We start from the raw sequence: 14,613 nt of genomic DNA on the forward strand, positions 1-14,613 counted from the left end.
ACTTCCGGTTCCGGGTTATTTCCTGAAAGAGAGGAAAATGGCAACATTTTAGTTATTACTGCTAACCAGCTTCACATTATATTTTAGCAATGGGTAATTTATTCGGCAAATCGAAACCAAAGCCATCACGAGTAACAGAACAAGACAGAGCTGTTCTTGTAAGTCAAGATATTGCTATTCACGAATCACTGACCAACTGCTGTCATTTTGTCTCGCGTCTCTGTGCTTTTCATTGCTTCCTGCTTGATTGACTAATATTCACACAGAATTAGATCAGTTTATCAAATTAAAACAAAGCCAGTAGAATATAGGCACCGGATCCAGACTTTGATTCACGTTAATTCAGCGTCATTCTCACTTGTCAGTCACACTGACAGTCACAGCTGTAGTATACACGTTATTGTGACCATGGTGACATCAATGTTTCTAGGCTCAAATTTTATATTTTGCCCTTGGTCATTCTATTAGCACGGTTAGCTAAAATGATTAAGAAACTCGAAAACATATGTTTGCAATTTCAGCACAAGTGTCAAACTGTAAAACTTTAATGAATTACCTGTAAAAACTGAGGTAGAAAATTAATTTCACAGATCTCTTCCCCATGATTCACTGTAATGATTACCATAAACAGTGAGGCAATAGTCTGTTTCATGTATCTACTGAGACCTATGATTGGTATATGTTGAATACATTTGTGACAAAATCTTCAATGTAGTTGTTGATGCAAACATGGAAAAAGCATTGGGGTTTGTGCAGTGGGATGTTTAATCTAAGGGCACACTAAACATGATATATCTTTACTTTCAACATTAGTGTTATGAAAATGACCCATTGACGTTCTGTTTTTATTTTTGGACATTTGAAACAAATTACTTACCATGCCAACCATGCTGTCTGTCAAGTTTTTAATTATATATTTTTTAATTTTGGAAAACAAATGCATCAGAAAGTATTCATTATGTTCATGGTGGTACTTAAAACAAATCTCTCTTGGGGATTCTGGCTCAGATTAGGTCTCCATCACAACACACAAGTTGTAAGAGCAAAGTAATTAAAATGAGGATTGTGATGTATAAATGTCCATGATATAGAAAACCCCTTTTTTTTTTGTTCATTACTGTTCAAGACTTGATTAGTAGCATGCTGCCTCAGAGCTCCGGATAAGTTGTGTATTTGTGTAAAATACGCAAATTAAATAACCATTACCGGATTACCAAATTCATTGAAGTTACTTGTATAGAAATATGCATGAACAATTTTGAAATAATAATTTTATAACAACACTTTATTAGAAGTGACAGAAACAACATTTAAATCAGTTGAAAAAATCTCTCCTCATTGGTGTAAATATACTCCATAAACTCGTCTCAAGAAGTGAAAATATGTTGACTACCCCTAAAAAATTATCAGTGATAATATGTTATCCAGAGCCCTGCTGCTCCCACATGGAGGGATCATGGCTGACTGTCACACAGAAGTGACGACCACTAAGGGATAAGCATAAGACCAACTCTCCGTTTGACCTGTCTGATTGTATGTTCCCCTTCCCTCCCCCCTCAAAAATAAATCATTGGCCACGCAATTATTCATTGGTAGTTACAAATACCAAATACTTGTAATTTTTATTTTTACCAATAATCTTTAACTCCTGCATGATGTCGGTGATGGTAATAATTATAATGGTTGTATGAGCATGTTAATGGTATATATTGTGCTACATTTACTATTTTGCAGCAACTGAAACAACAGCGAGACAAACTGAGACAATACCAGAAGAAGATTAATGCAAACTTAGAGAGGGAGAGGAACGTAGCCAGACAACTACTGAGAGATGGAAAGAAAGAGTGAGATATGATGTTGAATACTGAACCCTGTTGACATTCATATGCTGCAGTATATTTTGACAGGCAGATATTGTATGCTGTACTTATCTGATTTATGTTTTTTCAGTTCATAATTTATCCCCAGTCATACTAAACAGTGTAAACACCACAACATCTGAATCTACCTGGAACTGAGTCCCCCTGGGGATGTCGGAGAAGGATAGGTTCCCAGTATCCCATGCTTATCATAAGTGTTGACTTTGTGACTTCGCTGATTCCATGTCATCATGCCCTGCTCATGCTCTGCTCATCATTGCTCATGCTCTGCTCATCATTGTGCATGCTCTGCTCATTATTGCTCATGCTCTGCTCCTCATTGCTCATACTCTGCACATCATTGTGCATGCTCTGCTCCTCATTGCTCATGCTCTGCTCATCATTGTGCATGCTCTGCTCATGCTCTGCTCATCATTGCAAATGCTCTGCTCATCATTGTGCATGCTCTGCTCATTGTGCATGCTCTGCTCATCGTTGCTCATGCTCTGCTCATCATTGCGCATGCTCTGCTCATGCTCATGATGTTGCTCGGGGTGTGAGAGAGTGTGCTCTGCTCATTCTCTGCTCATCATTGCTCATGCTCTGCTCATCATTGCTAATGCTCTGCTCATCATTGCTAATGCTCTGCTCATCATTGTGCATGCTCTGCTCATGCTCATGATGTTGCTCGGGGTGTGAGAGAGTGTGCTCTGCTCATGCTCTGCTCATCATTGCTAATGCTCTGCTCATCATTGCTAATGCTCTGCTCATCATTGTGCATGCTCTGCTCATGCTCATGATGTTGCTCGGGGTGTGAGAGAGTGTGCTCTGCTCATGCTCTGTTCATCATTGCTCATGCTCTGCTCATCCTGGCATGCTCTGCTGTTGCTCGGGGTGTGAGAGAGTGTGCTCTGCTCATGCTCTGCTCATCATTGCACATGCTCTGCTCATGCTCATGACGTTGCTTGTGGTGTGAGAGACTGGTTTGTCTAGTCCAAACTTGTTTATTTACAGGCCACAGTGATAAACACATGACATAGCTTCAACATTAAACAAAATTCACTCTCTAAATGGAGATATGGATCTGTTTTCACCTTTTTCAGTATTCAGATAGGTTTGCTTATGTTCTCCATGTTTATGTATGTCATTACCCATTCTCCTCCATATATTGTTACAATGTATTTTCAATCATGCCCAATATGACGGTGGAATTTTCCTTGCAAAAGTACAGGAAATGCTTGTTTTGTTGCTTAAGAGTCGTGCTTGATCAGGTTTGTCAGGGTATTTTTGTTTCTTTTTTAGCAAAGCATTACTACTCTTGAGGAAAAAGAAATTCCAGGAAGGGCTCCTAGTAAAGACGGATGGTCAACTAGATAACATAGAAAGAATGGTAAATATAGTTAAGACAATTGAACATTCTGTGAATACCGTATTCAACGTAATAAGCACCCAGTTCTAATAAGCACCCACGGCGATATTTGCTAAGATATTGGCTAGTGAACAATCCCTATTAGCACCCCTTCCGATTGAAAAATGTACACAAGACTTATTTATTCGTGCATAATATGTTTGTTATATGCATCCTTAATTATGGGCAATTAAATTTTGGGAAAATATATCTGTCGTATATAAACATTTCAGTCTGTCAGCATAAACCACGAAATTTACAATCTTCCAACTCTGTTGTTTTTCACCAAAATAATGTTTTAATAAGAGCCCCCAATTTCTAATTTTGAGAGCACCCTGGGCGCTTATTATGTCGAATACGGTATATTAAGATACATTGAAAATGTTTAGCTCTACACCAATGCCCACAAACTAATCCAAGACTAAATACATTGAATTTTAAATTTCATTTAAAATCATACAATTAATGTTGTAGTCAGTTGTTGAATCATTTTAACCAATCTCTGCAGGGCTTATGGAGTCTATACGTCTGCTCACAAAACCTTTAAAGTCTTTTGACATCAGGGGCGGTCGGGTAGCCTTGTGGTTAAAGTGTTCTCTCGTCACGCCAAGGACCCGGGTTCGATTCCCGGCATGGGTACTATGAGTGAAGCCCATTTCTGGTGTCCCCCGCCGTGATATTGCTGGAATATTGGTGAAAGTGACGTAAAACCATACTCACTCACTAACTCATTTTTGACATCATGGACCAGCTATTCAAGTAACCTGATGATTTCACATCATTCACGAATCATTGGTAGGTTTTGTTATATTTTTGTTATGAACCAGATGTGACAGGTATCAATTATTTTTATGTTGTTTGTTTATAGGTTCATGATCTGGAGTTTGCTCAGATTGAAACTGAAGTTGTGAAAGGACTCAAAGTTGGTAATGAATCACTGAAGAAGATGCACGAGGTGAGGAGACAAGGAATAACTAAACATGGACAGACCCTGTATACATGATGAGCCAATCAAATGATGCAACAATGTCATGCATTTGGTTTCAGTTTGGTTCGAGTGAAAATACTTGATGGCTCTAGCTTGAGCCCAGAGCATCATATTTTCAACTGTAACTATTATAAACTTAGCCAACAAGCCACAATGTATTACTGTAAACAGGGAATTTTTTGCGACCATTTTATTATTGCGAGTTTTGCGAACGAGACTCAATAGCAAAAATTAAAAATGCAAAAATAAGTATAAATAATACATACATACTTTATTCATTGCAACACGTCATCAAATGTTGAAATCATCAACCAAAACTACAAGTTACTCAATAAGTTAAAAACTCAAATGAATGCAGAATGGTCACACAATACATCACAATTGACAGTGTAAACAGACCAATTAGTGTCACTGTTACCCCTTGCAATCCCTTCCGGTCAACTTTCCGGCCAACTCAGATTAAGTAGCTTCTGAGAGAAGCTGTCCATTGTTTGGTAATCGAGGGGTCATCTCAACACGGCAACTCGCAAAAATATCTCGTCGCAGTATTGTCTTTGGTGTGGTATTCGCAATATTTAAACGGCGCAGAAATAAAGCTGTTTACAGTATCTGTCCAAACTGAAGGAATTGTTTGTCCTGAACATTTGGTGAGGACTTACAGCATTCATTCATGAAGGACAGATAATCCGTAATTTCTAGTTTCAAGTGGTTTATTCAATATATTACTCCTTGACATTTTGCGAGAGAAAATAAAGAAAAAACATAAGATGTCAACCTTACATTAAGTTACAGAGAAACTTCATTGAAGCAGTATTGCTCAGATGGCGTAGTGTAATAGGTTTGTGACATCATCAACAATGGATGACATGTCACATTTTTTCTCAACAATGAAAATTGTGATGTCATATGACTACAGTATACCAGTCAGCATTGAGAATTGTTAAAAGCATGTGCAAATATCGTAATTACGCACAACCATTCTTCCTTTATGGGTAGATGTTCAGGCTCGCTGACTTGGTTGAAGCATGTCATTGATCCCAATTTCATGGATCAATGCTCATGATATCAATCACTGGATTGTTTGGTCCAGACTCACTTATTTACAGACCACTGTCATATAGCTGGAATATTGCTGAGTGCGGCATTAAACAACAAACCAAACCAAAAACTTTATGGGTAATATTGTTTATTATCCCCTGCCCATCTTTCTGTCCATCCGTCACATTTCGTTTACAGAGCAGAACTACAAAAACATGAGAGACATCTTACCCAAACTTGGCACATAGATGGGTCTAGTGGTGAACTGGTGCCTTTTGATAGTTTGGGATTTATAAAATAAAATGATTTTTCGAGTTTCCATGGCAACGATTTTGACTTAGACTGAAAATGGCGGAAGTGCTTGTTTCCAGAGCAGATCTTGAAAACTGTAAAATATTTCTTGCCTTGCGCACAACCAGAGTATTTCATGCTTGTTCATAACTAGAAGCGTTTGTCATTGCATTCTATTTTTGTGCAGCTGCTGTCACTGGAGGATGTGGAGAAGATCATGGAAGAGACAAGGGAGGGAGTGGAGTATCAGCAGGTGGGGCCTTGAAACCATACACACAAGCCTTGACACCATACACACAAGCCTTGACACCATACACACAAGCCTTGACACCATACACACAAGCCTTGAAACCATTCACACAAGCCTTGAAACCATACACACAAGCCTTGACACCATACACACAAGCCTTGACACCATTCACACAAGCCTTGAAACCATACACACAAGCCTTGAAACCATTTACACAAGCCTTGAAACCATACACACAAGCCTTGACACCATACACACAAGCCTTCACACAAGCCTTGACACCATACACACAAGCCTTGACACCATACACACAAGCCTTGAAACCATTCACACAAGCCTTGAAACCATACACACAAGCCTTGACACCATACACACAAGCCTTGACACCATTCACACAAGCCTTGACACCATACACACAAGCCTTGAAACCATTCACACAAGCCTTGAAACCATACACACAAGCCTTGACACCATACACACAAGCCTTGAAACCATACACACAAGCCTTGACACCATACACACAAGCCTTGAAACCATTCACACAAGCCTCGAAACCATACACACAAGCCTTGAAACCATACACACAAGCCTTGAAACCATACACACAAGCCTTGACACCATACACACAAGCCTTGACACCATACACACAAGCCTTGACACCATACACACAAGCCTTGAAACCATACACACAAGTCTTGAAACCATACACACAAGCCTTGAAACCACACACAAGCCTTGACACCATACACACAAGCCTTGAAACCATACACACAAGCCTTGACACCATACACACAGGCCTTGAAACCATACACACAAGTCTTGAAACCATACACACAAACCTTGAAACCACACACAAGCCTTGACACCATACACACAAGCCTTGAAACCATACACACAAGCCTTGAAACCATACACTCAAGCCTTGAAACCATACACACAAGCCTTGAAACCACACACAAGCCTTGAAACCATTCACACAAGCCTTGAAACCATACACACAAGCCTTCACACCATACACACAAGCCTTGAAACCATACACACAAGCCTTGAAACCATACACACAATAACTAGCCATTCAGTATAGACATGTAAACATTGGTGTGAAATGTTAATAGTCAGTATTGTCTTGTGTTGTTAAACCAGCATTCCGCAGCTTTTTACAAAACAAGACCACCTCTGTGGTCCTGTGGATAGTTTGTCTGCCCGGAGCCGAGGTTAGTGGTTTGATCGCCAGTCGCCCAGTACCAAATGACTTTAAAGATGGTACTTGTTGTTACCCTGCCTGTGTGAGGGCCAAGGAGTTAAACATGGACTGGTCGGCTCTGAGTCATTATACCATGTCTGAATGGGGTGTACATGTTAAACTGAGGCATGGTATCTCATCAGGCTAGCACTATGAAATAAGCATTAGTCCAGACTAGTACAAGCAGCCACACATGCATATCGCTATATAAACACAATAATCTTCAATGGGACATCTCAGCTCACCTCCAAAACAAAATGGTCATTATCTAATAAGAACATTCTGAGGTTTTACATTTTTCTTAAAATGTTAGATAGTGTGTCAGACTATCTGTTTATATATTTTCTATGGGTTTCTCATCTCCCACTCAACATGAAAGACAGTTTTTCTCTCCAGCCATTCCCCTGTGTGAATATAAATCCTACTGCCCAGGAAAGAAATTAACAGATTTTTGCATTTTATAAACCTATCCAGGCTCTTGTGCATATTGAAAAAAGGGAAGTAACTCTGCCTATTGCTTTGTATTTTTACCACCTTTTAAGTCTTTACTTTTTCCATGTTGAAAGCTCCTCACAGGATACAGTATCCGTACCACAGCACAATAACGGCAACCAAACTGTGAACCATGTTAGCACATATCTTATCAGTGATGAGAAACACTAAAATATTGCAGACAAATCAAGTTATGTTCTCTCCATACATGCTATACTTATATTCATAATCATGTCAAAGATACAACAATACATGTTATTTACAAAACAAAATGTAATGCACATAGGGAACTATTCAGATAGACCACAGTGAGGACACTCTGAATGCGAGAGCAAGATACAAATTCATCATTTATGGACTCGGCTTCAGTTACTCAGAGCTCCAGATAACTTTTTGAGCAATTGAGTTTTTACTCTAGGGTTTCTATTTTAATTGAGTTATTACATTTTTCATTGGGTATCCAATATTTTTTCACTCATCTATTCATCACTCTATTGGTTTTTTTCCAAAAAAAGTGAACATTTTAAGATTTAAAAAAAAAGAAATATCCGGTGATGTTTTAGATGTATATAACTGTTCTAAATTTATAGGCTTGACTCTTAAAGTAAATTATTTCGTAATTGTATTTCGGAAACTAGCTCCTTCGTACGCATGCTGAAAAAGCTTCATTGGGTATTTACGCATGCTGCTTTTATACATTTGAGTTTTTCATTTAATGCATGCATTTCTGTACGCAAGTTAATTGAAAGTAATTAAGTTTTGACTATTTTGGTGGGGAATTTTATGCAAATACGCTGCTTATCTGCAGCTCTGGCTACTCCCTTGATTGACAGCTGTTTTTCATGTACTTATAAAAATAACTGTTTGTTGACATCAGGAAATTGATGACCTGCTGGCAGGAGGACTCACAGACCAGGATGAACAGGACGTGCTGACTGAACTCAGTCAGATAGTACAGGTAGGTGCCAATTGAAGCATTCATTGTTTCAGAAATAATGTTTTATCAGCATTTTTGGTACAATTTTCAATAATATGTTTGATCTTAACTTGAGCACAATAATAATGATATTGGACTCGCTGATACAGTCTCACAGCACTACATTAAAGAGAAAGTTGTTAAGAGGAGATTAATCATAGTGGAGCTTAAAAATATGGGTTTTAAGAGCTGTATTAATAACGTCAGTAGATGAGATAGCCAGGGGAACAGATTCTGCGGTACAGGTGCTGCATGTGTAAGTGTTCGGAAAGCAAATGATTTCTGTTTCTGTTTCTGCACTGTCAGCAGTTGTTGGTTTTCTGATTGATTTTCAGCAATCTCATTAAAATCAGATCTCAGTTCTCATTACCGCTAAACAAAGATATAAGGACACAGGTCACGTCAGACCGATCTTCCGTGAACTTTGACCGACCAATAGAATGACTGACAAGAAGTTGACATTAGCCAATCAGAAGGCAGCTTTTTCATGCTTTACAGCACTAGTTTCATACTGGCGACTACACTTTTTAACATATTTTAACAAACTCCTGATTAAAAACTTTGAAAACAGATCAAAAGAACATTCTGGAATGGCTAATAGATGGCCTAGATTGTATGGATTCAGTCGTATAGCCCGTAACTGTTGTTCGGAATACCCCATGTTAAATTTTTCAAAGGTTGCATGATTAGAAAAAACATTCTGACCTTCACTTTCCTGATCTGGTAAGCGAAGCTCTCATTGGTCAGATGAAATATCGTTCTGACATGACCTTAACGGGATGTCGTCAGATCTTTGTTTAGCGATAGTGAGAACTAAGATCGATTTTAATGAGATTTGATTTTCAGAGAATATAAACAAATTGGAAACTTTACTTTATAATGTTAGAAAAGATATAAATTAGGTTAAGAATAAAGATAACCTGTACAAGGTTTTGTTTGGAGGTGATGTTGACAGACTGATGTTAAGTCACAACACAAGTGTCATACTAACTTGTATCTCTGCTACTATCAGGAATCAACGCCAGAACAAGATCTGGAACTACCGGAAGTGCCTGATGAAGATGTCGGAGGTAGGAAGCAGAATATGATTATTCCCAACCACTCTGAGTCTGGTTCAAATGTGCTTGATTGTTTGTTTTGAATACCGGTTTGCTTTGGTTATGTTTCTAGGTTTGTCAGCACCATGACTGAGACATGTATCACTTTGGGCTTTCCTCCCACATCAAGCTGACACACCGTGATATAACTGGAATACTGTTAAAAGCAGCGTTAAACCCAACTCACTCACTTGATAAAACGAAAACCAGGTTCAGTTTACCATGTCTCTCATGCTTGTTTGCTGCAATGTTATTAAAAGTGTGAAACCTTCTCTCAAATGAAATCTTCATTGTAAAGTTTTGAATATGTCATGAATCAATGCATTGCACAGTAAAACAAACATGAAAAAAAATAAAATAAAAAATTATCAAGTTTGAAAACAAATAACATTAAGATTACTCAGGATGTAACGACAAAATGGAACGTGTTTCAATCACTGCTTGTCCTACCAAAAATCCCATTAAGACTCAACTGAAAATATTAAGATGCCTTTATAAAGGTTGCTTACGTTTGTCTGCATATTAAAAAAAGCATGTCACCTTCATGCACAAAGTTTGTCAGAAGTACTTGCTTGAGCGCTGGTTTTCTTTGTGGACATATAAGAGTTCTGTTATCTTCCTGGTGAAGTTCATATTTCCAAGGAAAGGGAGATAACTGACTATAAAAGTCCAGTTTCAACCATTGCCGAACTAGGCAGGACTTATGGAGTTATATTTTGATATTGACGTCTGGTTTGTCAACTGCCTTGCAGATTTTGGTCGACTGCAGGCTTTGCAAAGCATGTGTTCCCTCATCTTATATCAACAAATATTTTCCAAATCTTTTCATGTTTTTTATCAAGGTGCTCACATGATTTGATGCACTTCGTGAAGTAAGATCCGTTTTTTACAATATAGATTTTGATTATCGATCAGATCATCGTGACTTGTCTGAGACATGTATCACTTTAATATAGATTCCGTCCGTCCGAAAACTTTGTCCACGCGATTTCTCTTAAACTATTTAGTGGATCCATCTCAAACTTAGTACATATAATCTGTGTCATATGGAGGGGTGCAGTCAAAAGAAAAAATTGTTTTTATTAATTTTCCATTTTTTTATGAATTTTTCAAACCCTAACCTAGCTATTTAATTTGAAACTACTGACACATTAGGCGGGTTGGGGGTATTAGTGAGCCACACTCACTTTTGCCCTTGTTTGCTGTACATGTATAAAACGTCAAGATCTTATACACTTGAGTTGACTGAAGCTTTATCTTTACTCAAATATGTAAATGTCAGAAGAAATGTGTGCATAGAGTCAGAAAGAAATGCGAACACTTGTAGTGTGATATTATTGTCAATAAATGATATATCACATGACTAACCACAGGTCCGGGTTCTAAGGACCCACCCGACCCGAGTACCTGAGTGTTCTGACCCAGCCCTACAATGTATGCTCTATCACCCTTAGTGATTTTCTCCCTCTTTCTTCTTCAGAGAGAGAAAGAAGGAAGGAACAGAAGAAACAAAGGGAACCAGAAGCTCTGGCAGCATCCTGATCCATCCAGTCTGCACTGGCCCAATCAGGTTCAAACTGGTTCTGTCCAGCTTCAAGTGGATGTGTGTAGTGCATGAACTGAATAAGACTGATGCTCAAACTATGTCTGCTGTCCTGGATCAACTCGAATGATGGATGATAATCATGATAATGAAATGCGGATGCTTTTGATTAATTAAAAAACTCTGTGTAAAATCTTTCTGGATAACGCATGATTGCAAATGACTTTCAGTATTCAGACATATATACAATTATCTGCATCACTGGTTGCCAGACTGATGGTCCTACTGTCTGTGTTCTACAGCATTTCGTCAGGGTATTTAAGGGTATTTCACATTTCAGACTATCTGTTTCACCCGGCAAATACTTTTGTGTATTTTATGAACTTATTTCTTTTACCTTCTTTCACTGAATGTTTCACATATGGCAGGAGAAACAAAACAAGAAATATAAGTCCCAAAGTTTCAGAATGTGGGACAACTTTTAAGTCTCTCAGTGTTTATATTATTTGGAAATTGGATTTCTCCCAATTAGAAATACAATTGAAGATTTCTTCCTTGTAACTATACTCAATTAATGGTAAGACTAAACTGTGACAGAAATGCTGATTTAGGTTTTCAGTTAGTGTTTCTATTATTAAGTGTGAACCAATCCATGACACATGCTGACTTACGTATTACGGTTATGACGAACACGCTTATAACAAACTTACGGATAAAACAGACTTACTGTTTTGGTCCCTACTATCTGCTGTAGTTATGCTGTATATATGCTTATAACGAACTACGGTTATAACGAACTAAAATTAGTAGTCCCTTTGAGTTCGTTAAAACTGTGCTTTACTGTACTAGAGAAGTGCACACACTTTAAAATGATTCCAGTGTGTTCCACATTGTTTCTACCCAGTAATTGGGTATAAGATTTTGTTTTTCACACCATACCTGGGCTCACTGGTTTCTATAAAGTGGTAAACATCTAGGTCAGTGACATTACAGAAAAACTGTTCAATGCTGCTTTAAACTATCCTCACTCACTCTGACTGCAGCTGTCGCCTAGCAACTAACAGTATCCAGGTAAGGGGTCGGCTAACAGGATCGGGTGGTCAGGCTCGCTGACTTGGTTTTGCATGTTATCAATCCCAAATGCTTGGATTGATGCTCATGATGTCAATCACTGTCTGGTCCAGACTCGATCATTTACAGACCGCCGTCATATAGATGGAATATTGCTGAGTATGGCATCGAACAACAAACAAACAAACAAAAGGTAAGGGGTCAACATGAACACATTCCCGGTAGTTTAAATCAGGTTGTTCATGTACATTTCCTGATGGATAGGTTTCTGTGTGGTTTGGTTGGTTTGTGTATTGAATTGTTAGGTTGAAAAAAAATGCTATCATGGACAGAATCATATTGTTATCCTTCAAGCCTATCGTCTGACACACCATGCATGTCATATTTGCATATTACATGTATTCATAATGTTCTTGGAATTATAGCGATTGGTGAATTTTTTGGATGTTATTGTCATGATAACACGTATGGTATGTATGGTACATGCATTGATTAATGATGGGGGCATGGGTGGCCCAGTCATCTAAGATGCCACAATTCGCTGTGAAGAGTTGCGTCCCTTTGGTATGCCAGAAACCTATGATTGTGGGTTCGAATCCCGATTCGTCCCGATTATGTTTCTAGGTTTGTCAGCACCATACCCGTGCTGGTGGCTTTCACCGAAGTGGTAAACATCAAAGACTTGCATCACTTCGGGCTTTCCTCTCACATTAAGCTGACACACCCTGATATAACTGGAATACTGTTAAAGTGGTGTTTAACCCAACTCACTCACTCACTCTCTTATTAAACATCGTAATAATTATCAGTACTTCTGATTTCTTGCGCTGTAGTTATAAAAAAACAAGTAATTAATGTATGTCTGATTATTAAGATTCCTCAACAATGGCAGGATGATATTTATGCGTCTCATGTTTAAACTGATTGTGACATATTGTAAATGTGGTGTGCATGAGAAACTGTAGAAATAATAAACACTCTTTTTGTAATGCTTTTGTTGTCATTAATTAACATATCCCTGTATAACAACATCTAAACAGTATGTTTTATTTTGTCATTTAAGTGTCACTGACAGCTGGTTTTTAGAACTGTTCGAATCAAAAAAACATTCCGAACTAAGCAGAATTGTGGAAAAGAAACTGTAAGTTTCTCTACAGTAATGTTCGCATGTAACAGTCTTTTTGAAATAAGTCCATTGGGTCCAAGAGGTTTTGGGGGGCACGGGTGGCCCAGTTGTCTAATGCGCTGCGATTCGCTGTGCAGAGTTGCGTCCCTTGACCTCGCCAGAAACCTATGGTTGTGGGTTCGAATCCCTGTTCGCCCCAATTAAGTTTCTAGGTTTGTCAGCACCATACCCGTGTTGTGTGTTTCACCGAAGTGGTAAATAACTGAGACTTGAATCACTTCGGGCTTTCCTCCCACATCAAGCTGACAGGCCGTGATATAACTGGAATACTGTTAAAAGAGGCGTTAAACCCAACTCACTCACACCAAGAGGTTTTCGTTGAGATTAGTTTGTTTGTTTCTTTTGAACGCCACACTCAGCAATATTCCAGCTATGAGATGGCTGTCAGTAAGTAATCAAGTCTGGACCAGACAATCCAGTGATTTATATCCCATTATTGGGATAAGATGACAAACATCAACCAAGTCAGTGAGCCTGACCACCCGACCCCGTTAGTCGCCTCTTACTACAAGCATATTGGCCTTTTACAGCAAGCTTGGGTTGCTGAAGACCTATTCTACCCTGTATCTTCATGGGTAGTTTGCGTTGAGAGAGAATGAATGGCACATATATCACGTGTAATAAATTCGGCTACAATAGTGGCAAATACTTGCTGTTCTGTAGCAATACACTCTTGTAAGGAACAATATCATTTGCAGATATACAAGGGTGGTTGGGGTAGCCTAGAGGAAAGCGTTCACTCATCATGCCAAAGACCGATTCAATTCCCTTAAATGGGAATAATGTATAAATCCTAATTCTTTCGTCTCTAGTCCTAATGATGTACGATTATTGCTCTGAGGGTTGTTTGATAAATTTTGAGCCTCACATAGAAAGAGTTGCAATAGTGTTGTTGTTTTTTGTGGTTGGTTTGTTGTTTAACGCATCACTCAGCAATATTACAACTATATGACGGCGGTCTGTAAATAATCGAGTCTGGACCAGACAATCCAGTATTTGATATCATGAGCGTCGATCCACGCAATTGGGATCGATGACATGCATCAACCAAGTCAGCGAGCCTGAACACCCGATCCCGTTTGTCGCCTTTTACGACAAGCATAGTCACCTTTTGCGGCAAGCATGGGTTGCTGAAGACATATTCTACCCGTAATCTTCACGGGTCTTATTT

The 14,613-nt window shown here is 38.6% G+C and overlaps 2 protein-coding genes across 2 annotated transcripts; one reads left to right on the top strand and one right to left on the bottom strand.

Moving 5' to 3' along the window:
• The first annotated feature begins 1 nt into the window (after position 1).
• Positions 2-12,441, top strand: LOC139468706 (charged multivesicular body protein 6-B-like). Its single transcript, XM_071250827.1, has 8 exons — positions 2-158; positions 1,735-1,844; positions 3,162-3,249; positions 4,136-4,222; positions 5,772-5,837; positions 8,447-8,527; positions 9,558-9,615; positions 11,123-12,441. The coding sequence occupies exons 1-8, from the start codon at positions 90-92 to the stop codon at positions 11,182-11,184; spliced, it is 621 nt and encodes a 206-aa protein (XP_071106928.1). The 5' UTR covers positions 2-89; the 3' UTR covers positions 11,185-12,441.
• On the bottom strand, positions 5,906-7,704 carry LOC139468840 (uncharacterized; the record flags this gene model as incomplete). The annotated part of the gene is made up of 3 exons (XM_071250976.1): positions 7,659-7,704; positions 6,376-6,465; positions 5,906-5,970 (listed from the first exon to the last, which is right to left on the bottom strand). Coding segments are annotated over exons 1-3 (201 nt in total), but the record flags the coding sequence as incomplete, so codon positions are not given.
• Positions 12,442-14,613: the final 2,172 nt, after the last annotated feature.

Source organism: Haliotis cracherodii, unplaced genomic scaffold (assembly GCF_022045235.1).
Source record: "Haliotis cracherodii isolate W230 unplaced genomic scaffold, xgHalCrac1.p SCAF_2, whole genome shotgun sequence".
Taxonomy (NCBI): Eukaryota; Metazoa; Mollusca; class Gastropoda; order Lepetellida; family Haliotidae; genus Haliotis; species Haliotis cracherodii.

Bases quoted from the DNA above. Each gene is read 5' to 3' on its own strand.
- LOC139468706 (XM_071250827.1), top strand. From the start codon at position 90: ATGGGTAATTTATTCGGCAAATCGAAACCAAAGCCATCACGAGTAACA. The intron at 3,250-4,135 runs GTAAATATAGTT...GTTTGTTTATAG, and splicing joins TAGATAACATAGAAAGAATG to GTTCATGATCTGGAGTTTGC. The intron at 4,223-5,771 runs GTGAGGAGACAA...ATTTTTGTGCAG, and splicing joins CACTGAAGAAGATGCACGAG to CTGCTGTCACTGGAGGATGT.